The following is a 14,907-nucleotide window of genomic DNA, read 5'->3' on the forward strand; positions in this document are numbered from 1 at the left end:
GAAAAATTTAGGCAAGGAGACCCGATCTCACCTAAATTATTCACAACAATCCTAGAAGAAGTTTTTAAGCATTTAGATGGAGAAATTGCAGGAATTAACATTATTGGGAATACCTTAACAACTTAAGATTTGCAGATGATTTAGTTCTATTTAGCGAATCATGGGAGGAATAGAAAAAGATGGTAAAAGATGTGAATAGAGAAAGCAAAAATGTAGGACGGAAACTGAAGAGTAAAACTAAGATAATGTTCAATGAAAACGCAGAGACAGCAAATAAGTGTAAAGGACCAACGTAAAGAGATTGTTAATGAATATACGTATACTTATGACAGACACTGAGGGTTTCCCATGGACATGAGACCAAAATTAAATAATGGAATAGCATGGAATGGAGAGTTGATACTAAACAAAAAGAGATTATGGAAAGTAAAATTCCGCTTTCTCTAAAAAGAAAAGTATTCAATCAGGTGGTCCTACCAGTGTTAACTTATGCATCAGAAACTTGAAGCCTACCAAAGCCTTAGAACACAAGGTAGTTACAACTCAAATAGCTGTAGAAAGAATACTGATGGGAATATCACTAAGATATAAGAAAAGAGTAGAGGATATTCTAACAACATGTAAGAGAAAGAAATGGACATGGGCAGGACATATAATGATAACGGCAGATGATATATGGTTTAAAAGAATAACAGAACGTATCTCTAGAGATTGCAAACGGAGGAAGTAGAATAATTCCTTGTTTTAACTTGGAAATTAATGTAAACAAAATCCTTCTATTGGAGAAATTGTTTTTGAATGATAATTCTTATGAAGAATGGGTTACTAAACTTATGTAATGTAATATGTTTGAATCTTTTCTGAGTTACTAAATTCCTGCAGTTTATTATCTTTTAATCTTTTCTGAAGTAAAAGATAGAAAATTAAATTTCCAGTAAAAAAAGCGGGCGTGGTGCCAAAGCCCTCCTGGCTCCCCTACCCCTACGCCCAAGGAAAGATGAATGTAGCATTAACTAATGTTTTCTTTCTATTGAACCATGACATCGTAGGGAATACGTCGGGATGTTGAATACACACTCATAAATACAAGCATACACACACATATGTATATATATTTATATATATATGTATGTATATATATGAATGTATACATACAAACATTCATATATATATATATATATATATATATATATATATATATATATATATATATATATATATATGTGTGTGTGTGTGTGTGTGTGTGTGTGTGTGTATTATGCAATTAAAATATTCTCTTGTCTTGACGAATGTATTAGCGAAAATGAAAAGTTCAACAGATTACATTGATTTCCAATTCCAATTCAAACCACGCATAAAAAGTGAAGCTGTTTTTCTTATATATGTTGACAATTTCAGAGATACCTGATTAAAACAAATCTAAGACGGTTTTTTAAAAGGCATTGAGAAGAATAACGTTTCAGGTGAAATGAGTTTTCTTCTTCGTAGACAAACGAAAGACTGACTCGAAAATCATCATGTAGAATGGAGGCAAAATCTCATTCCTTACGGAAAGATTGCTTAGGGGTTTCAACCTTTACATGCGAACATAACCTTCGTAGGATATTTGGATATGAACGTAACGTATAGCCTACTAGGTCCTATCAATCAATGAAATATTTCTACATTATTCACAGCAAAGGCCAATCTTGATCCCGGAAAAGCTTCTTTTCTTACAAGTAATAAACAACACGTAATTTCTCCTTAAATTGCAACAGTTTTCTGTTTATGCATCGTAATTTTAGTTCATGCTTCGCCAATATTATTATTCGGGATTGAAATAATAGTTGCAGCCATTGCATGATTGCCCGTAAGTCAAGTTCAACCGTGCTTTAACTTCTACGGTATAGATGTTAGGGAAATATAGGCTACTGTTGAAGAAATTTAAGAAAATTAGTATAACGAAATATGATCAAAATCTTGATGTGTATTTATGAGTGAGGAAAATTCTTGATTTAGGCCTAAATATAATTCCAGCCTTGTTTTACTTGTAATTATTTCATTTTTGTTCACTTTTTATTTTCCTTAACTATTTATCGTTACTTTGAGTATTGTACATTCAAGAAGAGATCTAAGCCATTTATTCATCTGGAATTATGAAAATTCAATTATCAAAAAATCTATCGACTTTGATAAACCAAATCAAAGTTCATAAGAGAGCCTAAAGATAACCCCGAATGATGAAGCTAATAATTATGTTCGTTCTTATTCATGGTTATCATGTTCTTATCATCGTTTATTCTTTATTGACCGTATGTCTATGCTTCATGTATTCTACCATCTTTCTTCCGCACTTGCTTAATAATATCCCCCAAGAAGAAGAAGAAGAAGAAGAAGAAGAAGAAGAAGAAGAAATGCTTTTGTTCAAAAGACAGGTTTATCTTCGCTTAAGGACGAGTTTATTAATACCTTTGTTATTTTTATTTCCATGTTCTAGATACGCGTTCTTTTGGTAGGCCTGCTCTTTGAGTCGCCAGCGCAGATAAAATGTACTTATTACACGTATCTTTACCTTCTAATTTCGAGCAATTAATCTCCGATCATAGGTTAAATTATTTGACTTTATAAAAAGTAATATAATTTTCATACTATTTTGGTAATTCTTGGTAGGCTTATATGTTCACGATGGTTCTATAATTTCATATTCCATCAGATTTTTGACGATATTTCACTCAGATATTATTTGACCAAATTAACAACAAAACGCATGACACACAATAATGAGGAAATAAAAAGAGAAAGTAATAAAATTAAATTCCATGTTGGTAACCATAATGAAAATCAATTCCCTAATACACAGGATCTATTAATGGAAGGTTGTTCATCTTCATGGGAAACGCAACTGAGCAGATATTATTTGAATAACTCTGCAAGGGATACTTCACTTGTATCATAATTTCGTGATCATTTACAGCTGGCATCCTCTCTTGATCTATATAACAAAAACTTATTTCTAGGTTTCTGGAAGAGAGCAGTGCATTTGAAAAATCCGTTTTGTAACAATGGAAGTTACTCTCACATTTGAAATTGTTGATGATGCCATAGACTTACTGAATGCAGCTCTTCATACAGCAGGAGTCAATTCAATTTCCAAAACAATAGGGTTATTCATACGGCAACCAGTCCCCTGGTGGTCTTCAGAACTAAACTGTCCTGTACAGAGCTACAAGACACCGTACTAAGGAGAATTCAATTATATACAAGAAATGTATAGCACAGTTCCGCCGCGCAATGGAAGAAGCAAGGCGCCAGTCTTGGGTATCTTTTGTTTCCTCAGTCAGCAGTAGAACACCACTATCTTGTGTATGGAGGAAAGTAAAAAAAAAAGATAGCAGGCAAATTTACCCCCAACCCACCACCAGCGTTGAGGGTGAATGGTCATTATGTAACTGGAGCAAGTGAGGTTAGCAATGGCCTGGCTGACCTTTTCTCAAATGCTTCATGTAAGTGGGAAGCAGTTCCTGGTCACCAGTATAGGAGCAGTGAAGAACAGAAAATTCTAAATTTTGCAACAGGGAAGGAAGAGTCTTACAATGCTCCTTTTACTGAAAGATAATTTGATTTCGCACTTGCTACGTGTAATGATACAGAGCCCGGATCCGATCGAATTCCATATGCAATGATTTAACATGTACCTATTAATACGAAGTTATTTATTTTTAAGCATTATTAACAGAATATAGCATGATCATAGTTATCCAAGTGTTTGGGAATTAGCCATTATTTTAGCCTTTTTGAAAATCGGTAAGAAATTTTTATCTGCAAACTATCGACCAATTACATTGACATCTTTCTTATGTAAGATCATGGAGAAGATGGTCAACTCAAAACTCATGTGGCACCTGGAAAAGAAGGACATTTTATCAACTATCCAGTGTAGATTTAGAGGAATGCATTCAACGACGGATGTGTTGATACGACTTGAATACTATATTTGTGAAGCCTTTGCTTCCAAAAAGCACTATGTAACTTTTTTTTTTTACCTTGAAAAAGCATATGATACTGCATGAAGATATGGTATACTTAAAATCATTCATGAATTGGGATTAATAGGAGAGCCACCATTGTTCATTCAATCATTTGTTTCACATAATTTTTTTTCAAGTGAGAGGCGCAGGGACTCTATCAGAGAGGAAATGTCAGGAAGAAGGACTTCCCCATTGTAGTGTACTAAGTGTAACCCTATTTGCACTGGTCATTAATAGGATATTCTCCGTCATTCCCAAAGATATTCTCTCAACATTATTTGTAGATGATCTCTCCATATCATTTGCTGTATCTAGAATGTCGATGATTGAGAGAAAAATCCAACTCTCAATTAACAAAACTATTCAGTGGGCTGATATGAATGGATTCAAGTTTTCAACAAGCAAAACTGTTGTTGTCAATTTCTGTCGTATTCGAGGAGTACATCTAGACCCGGATATATACAAAGGTCAATGGATCCCATGTGTAAGTGTAGCTATATTTTTAGGATTGATATTTGCTTGTAGGCTTACATGGGTTCCTTACTTAAAGTCATAAAATTCTAAATGTCTTGAGGCTCTGAATTTTTTTAAAGTATTGTTCCATACATCCTTAATTCTTTTCAAAAATTAGTTATGGGTGTGAAATATATTCCTCAATCACCCAGAAACCGATTAGATTCTATACATCATGCTGGTATTAGATTGTCCACAGGAGCGTTTAGAACTTCGCCTATCCCAAGCCTCCTTGCTGATGCTGGAGAATTACCTTTAGACCTTTACCGAAAGTCTTCTATTGTTCGGTATTAGTTTAGGTTGCAAAGACTTCTTAATTCTTTAGCCTATCAGACTGCAAACCTTGTAAGGCATTCAACATACCTTGCATTGCACCCAAAATCTCCCCAACCTTACGGCTTTCGGGTGAAAAAATTGAAACACAGTCTTGATATAGTTACAAGTAAGGTGATTCCATTTAAGATATCATCAACCGCTCCATGGAAGTTACCAGAGATATCTTTTTGTAAAAATTTTACTGGTGTTAAAAATAATATGACTGACTTAGAAGCCAGGTCTCTATTTATGGAACATGTTGCAGAATATAGGGAATCAACTTTTATATATACTAATAGCTCCAAATCGGATGCTGGTGTTAGATTTGGAGTATATTGTAATGTTTTTAATTGTAGAGGTGCACTTCCTCTAGCAGTTTCCATATTTACTGCCGAACTGTATGGCGTACTAACCGCTATTGAGAAAATAGCGTTGAAGGAGATAAATTATTTTACCATTTTTAGTGATGCAAGGAGTGTCCTTCAAGATTTAGAAGTTTTTACTTCCAAGAACCCTTCAGTTTTAAAGAGTTTAGAATGACTTTTTATTATTGGACTGAGAGGTATAACATTTCGATTTTGCTTGGTTCTGGCACACGTAGGTGTGTCTGGAAACGAGAAGGCAGATTTACTGGTAAAGAATGCTGCAGCTGAGTTGCTACCAAAAGGGTATCCCATTCTCTGTAATTATTGTTTACCCAGAATTAAGATTTTGATTCATAATAATTGACAACAGCATTGAGATAGTTTAGTTGAAAATAAACTGAGAGAAATAATGTATGTTACATCCCCTTGGAAGTATAACATAATGCCCCAAAAGTGAGAGACTACTCTTCATCGTCTCTGTATTGGTCACAATCGAATAAAACATGAATTTCTGCTAACTGGCCAACACAAGCCATATTGCGACGACTTTTGATACCCTTGACAGTGTGACATTTTTTGATGGAATGCCCAACTCATAATACCGAAAGAAATAGATATCTGTTTGAGGTTCGAGGTGAGGATGGCAGGTTCATCCTTGCCAAGATTCTTGGACATGATGTGTCGTATTTTGCTAGCGATATTTTTAGATTTACTTCAGAATCAGGTCTTCTGAAAGCCATTTAAATTTTATAATGACATCTTTGTTTTTATTGTTTTCATTGAATATTCTTTCATTCTTTATTTATTGAAAATGATATAGGCATCAATGACCTTAGATGTCAGGATGCCAGAAAACTTTTAATCACTCAATCTCACATTTGAATCCCTTGGTATATCATATGATTGCAAACACACAAATAATTCGCACATTTCATCACCATAATAAATCTTATCTTTACGTTTTACGATAAAAATCTTGGGAAATGGATAATATTTGACATTTGACAAAAAAAAAAAAAAATTCTAAACCGCGTGTGAAATATAATGCAGTTTTTAGGAATGAATATGTATATTATTACTATCTTTAGATTTAGTATACAATGTGATTTTTCATTTACGCCATATTCATTTATAAAATTCTCATAAGTATAAACCTTAACATTGTATTGTTGTCCTCGTCGTCAAATAATCTAAAAAACCTTTCTATAAATGAAACTGGGAAAAGTACAGTAGATTGCATCACTCAGAGACAAACATAAATGGAAAATTTATGTTTATGAGAATATTAATTTCATGGTGATTTTCTTTTTGCTTCTATTCTTTATTCTTTGGTGTATCATTTGCAGAAGAATTTCCATGTGGCCTAAATATTTCCAACAGAAATTAAATCTCAGCTTCATCTGGAGTAGCAGAAAAGAAAGATCTCCCAGGGAAACTGAAATCTCCGAAGTACTATAGCTGTAAGGTCTTGTACCTAGATAAAAAATATGTGGATCCTAGCTCAGCATCAAGACGGGTTTTACCTATCATTCATTAGTGTTCGAAGATTAATGGTATTAGATTCAGGTGTACCACCAATTTGAACCTAGAGAATCATTGTTAAAATTTCCTTAATTTTTCTGATGAACTTTTGATTCTGGAATCTATAACTGATATAAATAGCAAGAACGAAATGACCTGTTCATTATGTAGCAATCTTGCTGAGACTTTCTCCTGAAAGATTTATAATTCTTCCTTAATAATTTGAAATTTTGAAGCACTTCATAGAACCCTCAGAAGGGAAAATAGTCAGAGGACCCCCCACGTAAAAGCTGATAAATCGAAAGTAGTACACAAAAATGAGTGTGGAGATTGCTTGTTTGGGTTACAGATTTCATGGAATAGCGACACAAACGTATTCTAACAGAAAAGGGGAGGTTTACTAATCAATGTTAAAGCACATAGATTCCTTGTACAAACTAAACAGTGCGCACGACACATCGTAATCATAATTTCAGATAACAGTCATAAACTTTGAAGAGTAAAGAGAATTACTCTATGAAATATGTAGAGATAATTTGCAAATGATTGCACAGCACCCGATATGTTTGATATTGCATGACAGTTTTTTTTTAATATAAACTTATTTCAAATAATTAGAAATGTTTAGAAAGCATTTGTTTCAAAATTCCAAAGTGTAATCTTGAGTTATTTCAATGGCAGAGTGTTTAGCTGAAATCTTAAACACTAAATATTCCAACTCACAATACCTATTCTAATAACTAGCTTTCAGCTTTGCTGCTTGAAGGTCACAACCATCATGACTAATGCCCAACAGTTAGTCAGCAAGAGGAGGCTGCAACATTTTTCACGCGTTCAATGTTTTCCTTATCGCACGCATCAATTCAGTTTGCACATGGAAAAAATACTCTGTGGGGAAACTCTTAAGTAATATTAATCAAAACATTGGAGTTTTCTTGATAAAAGTATTAGATCATAAGTAAAAAATAATGGATGGTTATCATATTTGTCACGCAGTTCTATTCCAAATATATATCATAAATGTCTTTACATTGCCTTGTTTTATATTCTTAAACCTTCTGTCTAGGATGTGACCAAATGACCTGACATTGATAATCAATAAATTATTAATGATTGATGAATCGTTACCCATATCAATTTCTAAATGAATAGCCCATATAATTGAGAAGATATTGCTAAATACAATGCAATACAATATAATACTATAGCAACTATAATTATACTCATAATGAAAATAAGAATGATTCTGATGATAATACCCCATTAGTTATATACTGTAGTTCCTGTCCTTTCGAAAATGCATATCATGTGAAGTCACGATGTTTGTTTGTAGTAGGAACATTGCAAGAGAAAAATAGAGAATATTTAATTTAGCTGTGACATATAACGCGTCTTAGGCATCATTATAATGAACACGAGAGAGAGAGAGAGAGAGAGAGAGAGAGAGAGAGAGAGAGAGAGAGAGAGAGAGAGAGAGAGAGAGAGAATTAGTTATGGATCCTTGTCTCAGTTAAATCATATGGGTAATCATCACCTATTCACCATCTATATTATAAACAAACTACTTTTTCAGGTACCTTTTTCAGCAGCAGGTAGGAACGGCCGAGTAAGTAGAATGAAGGTAACCAACAGGAAAAAAGATTGGTAGTTGGCGTTGGTGTATCTAAAACTACTTGGAATTTCTGCTGCTTTCGAATGTGATGCTGATAGTCGACGGTTTTGAACACCTGGCCAGTCTCCGAAACTAAACAGCTTGATCACAGTCCTCATTGTGTGCGGCCTCCACACAAGAATTGCTGGAAATTCATGTTGTCCCTTATTTTCCATTCTTGTTACTTTTTGCTTTTACAAAACAAGTAGTGGTGATATAATTTTCTTTATATTCTCTGATTTATTACATTCTGAAAATTTTCTGGCAACTAACAGAACTAAATTGATCGTTTGAACTTAGTTTTAGACGATGTAGGCTTTACGGTGTATCTAAGATCAGGCAAGTTATTGTATATAATTGCTGAGGAGCGTTAGATGTTGAAAATTCCCTTTTAAATGAGTGAACCTGGTCCCTATATATACATTTTCAATAAATTCATAAAGTTGTTAAGAAAACTTTATGGAGAGTCGTTAAATTACACTAATTCTGCGTTTTGACTATTCCAAGAAAGATTTTGTTAGTCACATCAGTCTTGAGACAATACACTTAGACGAAACTGCAAAGTATTGCTTCACTTCTGTCGGCAAAGGAGAATGTGAGAGGATGTGAAATCAGTTGCAGCATCCACCTGGATTGCAATTCTGCCGACAAAGGGAAATTATCGTACACTGTTCTTTTGAAACGCAAGTTTTACTGAAACTTTTATCACTAATTCTTTTTTACCTATTTCAAAGGTCTCCATTAAATCTTTATAATAATGATTCAAAAATTTCACAGCATTTACAGTTGGATAAATGGGCAATTTTAAGAGAGCCAAACGTACGATCTCTCTCCCTCTCTCTCTCTCTCTCTCTCTCTCTCTCTCTCTCTCTCTCTCTAGCTAGACAAATAGATAGGTATAGATAGATACACCAGAGCTATTAATGAGATCATCTCAAATCCCATTTCTAAACTAACTACCTCTTTACCAAGGGTTAAGAAGAAGTGCTCAATCGGATCCGACTATTCAGCGCTTAGCCTGCAACGGTAAATGTAAATTAATTCACAGGTGGGAGACCAATTGAGAATTCTTGGTTTAATATGTATCTGGAGGCAAAATGATAAATGAATCACTTTGGAGTTACTGTGTTTCAGACAATCGCTACGTCTTTTAAATCAGAGTAGACCAAGTGTCAGAACAATTTTCCTTTTTATAATTCATTTGCTCTATTCACAATGACACGTCGTGACTAATAGCTGAATCAAAATAAAGACTGTCGTTTTCGACAGGTGATAATGCTTGTCCTATTATTGGTTAAGAAACCCTACTCTTAACATCATCAGATAACTTTATTTCGCCTAATTTTCTTCTATTAAGTTTGAGCTAAAGGGCTAATTAAAATGCACACAATTTTCTACTAAGGGCATTTGTCATTGTACGAAAATCTTGGTATTCTATATGATCTTTCTAAAGTATCATCAAGACTTTGACTTTACCTCTGAAAATCAGGCTGTGAGCAATCATAAGTGAAGCTACTCACCGGTCTGGTAACTGTTTGGCGTTATAACAAGTACGGTTGGGTCATGTGATCAAGCCTTGATTTCATTACTAGTGAAGACTGAGCAGCCTGTCCCTGATGTATCATACTCATGTAAGATTTATATGAAATCTCAAGCAGACTGGAATGGGATTTTGGGTGATCTTTTGGGCTTGAATTGGTCACAATTGTATAGTAGTGTTGATCCTGTTGTCTCTTTGAATGAAAATCTAGTCAACATAATTGATAGGCATGTCCCTTCTCGTGTACCAAGGTACCACGTGAAGGACAAAGCATGGTTCTATATTGATTGCAGACGTGCTTATTTGGACAAGCAGGAGTCCTATTATCTTTGGAAGGGTAACAGATCAGATTTGACCTGGAATAACTACACTCAGCTTAGAGCTTTTCCTCAGAGAGTTTATGTTTCGACTGAAAAGGATTACAATTTAACCATAAAAGAAACCTTTTCTGGTACAACTCAGGAACATAAATGGTGGTCTACCCTTAAATCTGCACTCTTTGGTGTAGATACAACAGTTCATCCTTTACTTAAACCAGATGGCTCTGTCATTCACTGTCCAAAGGGAAAGGCAACCCTTCTGGCTGATGTGTTTGACAGTAAGCAGAGTAATGAGAAACAGAACTTCCTCATTCCTTCTTTCATGAGGCTAAACTAACTAGTTTAGCTTTCGATCTCGTGAAATTAAAGCTCTCTTGATGAATCTTGATGCTTATGGAAGTGCAGACCCAAATGGTATTTTTCCTTTGTTTTTATAAAGACGGCATATTTCTTAGCTCCAAAGTTATCTGTTATTTTGCGTAAGTTAGTAAGAAGTGGAGCTTTTAGCACTTCTTGGAGAATTGGTAATGTTACTCCACTAGGAAAATGTGTTTGTGGTAGCTCAAGTCCAAAAGATTAGCGTCCAGTTTCCATAACTACCATATTATCTAAAGTTTTTGAACGTCATTTGTCAAAACGTCTTAATAGGTTTGCTGAAGGTAATCATCTATTTCCTAGTTTGCAATTTGGTTTTCGTAAAGGCCTTGGAGCATGTGATGCCCTTCTTAAAATCTCCAATGATGTACAGAGATCCTTTGCTTGTGGTCAGGAAATTCGTATGGTTGGCCCGGATTTTAGTGCTGCTTTTAACCATGTTAATCATGAGGCCCTTGTTCTCAAACTCAAATAGTTGGGAGTGGGTGGGTCGTTTCTAAACATCATTATTGAATTTTCAAGTAATAGATCTCAAAGAGTTGTTGTTTATGGGCACCATAGTGAGTATAGGAATGTAATATCTGCTGTTCCTCAGGATAGTGTTCTTGGTCCATTGCTTTAAATACAATATACACATGACATGTGGTTTGGCCTAGAAAATAAGATTGTTGCATATGCAGATGATGCTACACACTTTGCATCAATTCCATCTCCCGAAAGTAGATCAGGGGTTGCTGAGTCCCTTAATAGAGATCTAGCTAAATTTAGTGCATGGTGCAAATTATGGGGCATTAAGCTGAATCCTAACAAAACTCAAAGTATGATTTTAAGTAGGCCAAGGACAGTGGCTCCTCAGCATCTGGAACTCAGTATTGATAGTTTTTTTTTTTTTTTTTTTTTTTTAAACTCTGTATGAGTCTTAAAATTTTAGGTGAGACTCACGACAGTAAATTTACTTTTGTGAAAAACACATTAGATCTAGGAATTGCAAAAAAAAATGGCTTATTAATTTTAAGAAAGTCTTTCAAGATTTTCGGTGATCAATCTATTCTGAAGAAGTGTTTTAATTCTTTTATTCCGCCTTATTTCGAGTATTGTTCTCGTGTCTGGTGTTCAGCTGCTGATTCTCATCTTAATTTGTTGGACAGAAACTTACGGTCTATTAAATTTCTTATTCCTGATCTAGGTATTAATCTTTGGCACCGTCGTTCAATCAGTTTGTTATGCATGTTGCATATGATTTTTTATAATTCTGATCATCCTTTACATTCAGATCTTCTTAGACAGTTCCACCCTGTCCGTAATACTAGGCATGCAGCTAATTCTAATAATCAGGCCCTCTCCATCATGAGGCTCAATGCTACAGCTACAGCTACAGTATAGGAGGATAGGGTAGGTGGGGAAGGGGAGGGGGTTAATTAGGATTATGGAAGGATTGGAGGGAAAGTGTTAAAATAAAGTACAATGGGAGGTGAAAAGATTGGGACAGACCAATAGCTCTTTTTTTTTTTTTTTTTTTTTTTTTTTTTTGTGTCAACATCATGCCTTGTGGACTAACCAGGAGGGGATTTCTCTAGCCAGCCTCCGAGGGACTTGTGTTTTCATGATTATTTCTTTTCTGGGGCTGGTTTATTTATTTGTGTTTACTTACTTTTATGGCTTCATCTTAATACTCTGGATTTGGTTCGTCCTGCGCAATGAATGGAGCTATCCTTTTTTCCTCACTTGTTGCAAATTCTGGGTAAATAATTTTGAATCTTTCCCAAGCTTGTGTGGCCCTTATGTGTTACCTGACGTTAACTGATTCAAGATTTTATACGTTATGGAGTATTTCACTGTTTTCATTGATGTCATTATTATTATTCTTGTTGTGGTTTTGGCCATTAATGTTTCTTATGTTTCTATTTTGGAATTTTTGTAGGGTTTTCATCTTTGATTGAGCCATTGCGCATGCTGGTGCTATTGGATATTCGAATAGAGGTCTTATCAAGCTTTTGTAAAGATTTATTCTTATGTTTTATCCAATAGTTTGAAACGTAGTAATGCCTCTTTTGTGTGTTTTTCCACTTGGAGTTTTTGTTTAATATGGCAGCTTATGCCAGTTTTTTAATAGAGAGACCAAGGATTTTAACTTCGCTATTAAAAAGAATATTTATGTTATTTACTGTTATTAGTGCTGGTTTACTTTTTGATACTGATAAGAGTTAGAATTTGTTGGTTTGTTTTTATTTTCCACTTATTTTCGTAATAATTTATTCTTTTAATCTCTCTTTCGGTTTTTATTTTAAAGAATCTTTTGGTATTTGTAGGATGCATTATTACTTGTGTGATGCTATCTGCATAGAGATAGTTTATGGCCCATTCTAGGGTGGTTGGCATATCTGCTGTGTAGATGATAAAAATAGTTGGGGATAGTATGGCCCCTGTGGCACCTCACTTTCTATTTCTATTGTTTCACCCAGTTTCCCATCTTTGCTACGTATTCTGACCGTTCTGTCTTTTATGTAGCTTGAGAGGAGTTTTTCCATTATTATTGGTAGTTCCAATTGGAGTATTTTATATTTGAGGCCGTCATGCCATACTTTGTCAAATGCCTTAGAGATATCTCTGCAGATGACATTGCATTAGTGTTTTTCATTTAGTTGGTTCATTGCTATTGTTTCGTAAATTGCCATGAGGGCAGTTTCAGTGCTTATCCCTATCCTGGAACCGTGTTGGTGCTTGTACAATTTATTGTTACTATATAGGAATCTCCTTGGTCTTGTGTTTATGATTTATTTCCAAACACTTTTCCCGGCACGTCCAGCAGTGTGATTGGTCTTCTGTTTGCTGGCTGTTTTTGGTCTTTCCATGATTGGGGGTGGGGGGGGGGGGGTTTTATGAAAATTCCTTCTTTGTTTGGTTTTGGGTAATATCCCATTGAGAGTGTTAGGATTAGTATTTGTCTTCTCCATGCCACCATTGGTAGTTTTGATAGCATTGACTTATTCATGCCACTTTTCCTTGGTGCTTTGTGTTTAAATGCTTTCACTGCTTTCATTATCTCATGTATTTTAATGTCGGCTATTAACTTGTTGTCTTCATCCAGTCTTTGCAGATCTGGATTTTGAATGGGGTTTATTCGTTTCTTATTTTCTTGTAGGAAGTTGAGGACTTCTGTTTATGTGTCTCTATCAAAATTTGCATTTACGTGGTCTGTAATTTCTAATGTGCTTGCCCATGTTTCGGTTAGTAATTTAATTTGGTCTTCCATGTCTTCTACTTTTTTCACTCTTATTTTTGATTAAGTATGGTATTTCTATTTTTGGTTCCCCAAGTAATCTTTGTAGTTTTTTCCAGAATTTCTCTGGGTCTTTTTATGTTTGTCCTAGTTTTATTATCGTGTTGTTCCAGTTTTCTCTGTTCAATCTGTTGGATTCTTCAATTGTTTCCTTTTGGATGTGTCTTATTAAGGTGTAAGTTATCCTTATCCATCTATGTGTGTTTGTTTGTAGGCAATTTAATTGTTGGGTGAGTAGTTTCAGGTAGTCGGTATCTGGGGTGTGTTTTTGGTAGGATATTCTTTTTATGGGAGAGATTGTTTCTATTGTTTCAGTACTACACAGTATTCTAGAAGTTTTATTCCAGCTGTGACCAAGTTGTGGAATAATATTCCTGATAGGGTAGTTGAATCAGTGGAACTTCAAACGTTCAAACTTGCAGCAAATGTTTTTATGTTAAACAGGCTGACATAAGTCTTTTTATAGTTTATATATATGAAATATCTGTTTTGCTATTTTTACTATTTTCAACATATTCTATTATAATTGTTCATTATTTCTAATATTGTTTATCTATTTCCTTATTTCCTTTCCTCGCTGAGCTATTTTTTTTCCCTATTGGAGCCCTTGGCATTATACCATATCGCTTTTCCAACTAGGGTTGTTGTTTAGCCAGTAATAATACATACATACATATACCAAGGCACTTCTCCCAATTTTGGGGGGTAGCCAACATCAACAAATGAAACAAAACAAAAAGGGGACCTCTAATCTCTACGTTCCTCCCAGCCTGACAAGGGACTCAACCGAGTTCAGCTGGTACTGCTACGGTGCCACAGCCCACCCTACCCCATTATCCACCACAGATGAAGCTTCATAATGCTGAATCCCCTACTGCTGCTACCTCCGCGGTCATCTAAGGCACCGGAGGAAGCAGCAGGGCCTACCAGAACTGCGTCACAATCGCTCGCCATTCATTCCTATTTCTAGCACGCTCTCTTGCCTCTCTCACATATATCCTCCTATCACCCAGAGCTTTT

The 14,907-nt window shown here is 35.0% G+C and overlaps 1 protein-coding gene across 1 annotated transcript in view; it reads right to left on the minus strand.

Moving 5' to 3' along the window:
* Positions 1-8,949, minus strand: part of LOC137618709 (uncharacterized) — a 57,237-nt gene extending 48,288 nt beyond the window's left edge. Inside the window, exon 1 of the mRNA XM_068348870.1 lies at positions 8,299-8,949. Coding sequence (XP_068204971.1) covers positions 8,299-8,548 — 250 coding nt within the window. The 5' untranslated portion in view covers positions 8,549-8,949. The remainder of the gene's footprint in view (positions 1-8,298) is intronic.
* Between the last annotated feature and the right edge of the window lie 5,958 nt (positions 8,950-14,907).

This window comes from Palaemon carinicauda, chromosome 2 (genome assembly GCF_036898095.1).
Source record: "Palaemon carinicauda isolate YSFRI2023 chromosome 2, ASM3689809v2, whole genome shotgun sequence".
NCBI lineage: Eukaryota > Metazoa > Arthropoda > Malacostraca > Decapoda > Palaemonidae > Palaemon > Palaemon carinicauda.